Below are 2,186 nucleotides of genomic sequence, written 5' to 3' on the forward strand. Positions count from 1 at the left end.
AAAAAGGCTTTTATCTGGCAGAAACAGTAGAAAATATCAGCCCAGACAGCTAATTGTCTAATTTTTGGGCTGCGTAAAAGGGAAGGGAGCATCAGAATTATCCCGTTGCTAGGCTACAATATAAACTCAATGGGAATAATAAAACCGCAATCGGAAGTTTCCTATCCCTGTAACTCTAATATCTATGTTATTACTAATAAAAGTTTGACCACACCCTCTAAATTAATTTTGCCCACGTGGTCCAAATTTATCAATAGTATACTAATTTAGTTTTCATATATTTCTGTTCACAAACAAGACGTAAAGCAAATAGACCTAGACAGATTAGAGTGGATCTCGCTCATGCTCGCCCCAAAAATAAAACAACGGCCGGCTACAACAAAAACAACATGAAAATCATCTGCATTCATTGCACAACTATGTTTAAAAACCAAACAATTTATTCAAGCAAAATATACCTTGAATTATGGGCTGGTCTGGACGATCTGAAGGCATATAATTAGATTAAAAGCATTGCATATCAAAAGTTTACTTTCATTGACTTCCGATGTAGGTGTAGCTGTTAGTCTGACTTGATTTATGATTTCATTACTAGGCAAACTATGAACTGAGAATAAATTAATAAAACAGCTTTATTTAAATCAACATATCTCACTTCTTTGTTCATTAATACCATCAGCTACAGCATTCTCTCCTATTCCTCTAAGAGCATCTATCAGTGTATCTATTGTTGGATTCGCCACACCATCAACTTTACGCAACCAGTGAGACAAACACTCAGTAAAGCAACGATCAACCTGTCCTTTGTGTTCTTTTTCAATGCTCTTCAATGTGTTATCGTGTAGTTGAAGATGTAGACCAAGTTGATAATATGATGCCTTGTTGTACTTATGCCTCTCAAGTAGTGCTATCAATCCATTAAGATTTTCAATCTCTATGGCAATCTTACGTTAGATCTGCAATAGAATGATACTTCTGTACTCACTTAAGGTCGAGCTTAGAAAAATTTCCAAAACAACAGAGTCCATTTTAAGGCGGGGCTGGTCTGCAATTCTGCGCATGCGTAGATCTGTAACCACTTGTTAGAATTTTGGGTGTGGCCATAGATGTGAAGAGATCACCATAGATATTAGAGTACAGGAAAAATTTTCCTGTACTCTAATATCAAGAGTATATAATTGGGGCGAGCATGAGCGAGACCCACACTAATCTGTCTAGGTCTATTTGCGTTACGTCTTGTTTATGAACGGAAGAATACGAAAATTAAATTAGTATACTATTATTAATAAATTTGGACCACGTGGGCAAAATTAATCTAGAGGGTGTGGTCAAAAAAGTAAGATGGCGGAAATTTTAACGGGACAAACAGTTAGATAAGAGAGAGGCATAGGGGTAGGAACAGGGGGGGCAGGAGGGGCTTAAGCCCCCCCAACTTTCATTGAAGGGGGGCTTAGCCCCTCCAACTTTAAGTGATGTACATGTATTACTATTATCAACACTATAGACTTTAGTTTAGGTAATCCTTATATGTGTGCATATTGTGTGATGATTTAAGAATACACTTTTATTAGTTTTTTCAGAAATACACAAGCTTCTACTTCTTTATTTAACAACTCTGTTAACATCAGCTTCAGCTGAGCATAGATTTTCGACGTTAAGGAGATTAAAAACTACTTGCGCTCCACAATGTCACAAGAGCATCTTAATCATGTAGTTATTTTGCATACACACAAAGAATTTACAGACGATTTACACATTGAGGACATTGCAAAGGAATTTGTTACATTTAATGAGCATAGACGCCAATATTTTGGACAGTATTAATTTCAGTACATGCTATGTATTAATGATCAATTGTAAAAATAATACCTTAGCCCCCCCAACTTTTAGTTTGTTCCTACCCCTATGGAGAGAGGGGCTGTTTAAAGCATCTCTAAAGGCTGAAGAACTTAAAAGCAGTTTGATCTAAGACTCCTCTAGATTAGTCCTCTCATTGACAGAATTAAAATTGTGAGAGAAGCTTGATTAGAAGTTTAGCTTGTCACATTTTCTCAGTATTAGGATAGTTCATTCTTGTCACTTTTACTAGGTCATTTTGGTCAGTGGTGTTAAATAGTGGGTTTGCTCTGTTCTAGCCTGGCGCAGGATGGGGTCTGAATATGCATGCACGTTAAGAGCTGGATTGA

The 2,186-nt window shown here is 36.7% G+C and overlaps 1 protein-coding gene across 1 annotated transcript; it reads right to left on the bottom strand.

Annotated features, from left to right (window-relative positions):
* Nucleotides 1–262: 262 nt before the first annotated feature.
* Nucleotides 263–1,043, bottom strand: LOC109586564 (uncharacterized). Its single transcript, XM_020002766.1, has 5 exons — nucleotides 986–1,043; nucleotides 656–934; nucleotides 533–607; nucleotides 459–485; nucleotides 263–373 (listed from the first exon to the last, which is right to left on the bottom strand). Exons 1-5 carry the CDS (start codon nucleotides 1,026–1,028, stop codon nucleotides 288–290), a joined length of 510 nt encoding a protein of 169 aa, XP_019858325.1. The 5' UTR covers nucleotides 1,029–1,043; the 3' UTR covers nucleotides 263–287.
* Between the last annotated feature and the right edge of the window lie 1,143 nt (nucleotides 1,044–2,186).

Source organism: Amphimedon queenslandica, unplaced genomic scaffold (assembly GCF_000090795.2).
Source record: "Amphimedon queenslandica unplaced genomic scaffold, v1.1 AMPQUscaffold_12837, whole genome shotgun sequence".
Classification (NCBI taxonomy): Eukaryota; Metazoa; Porifera; class Demospongiae; order Haplosclerida; family Niphatidae; genus Amphimedon; species Amphimedon queenslandica.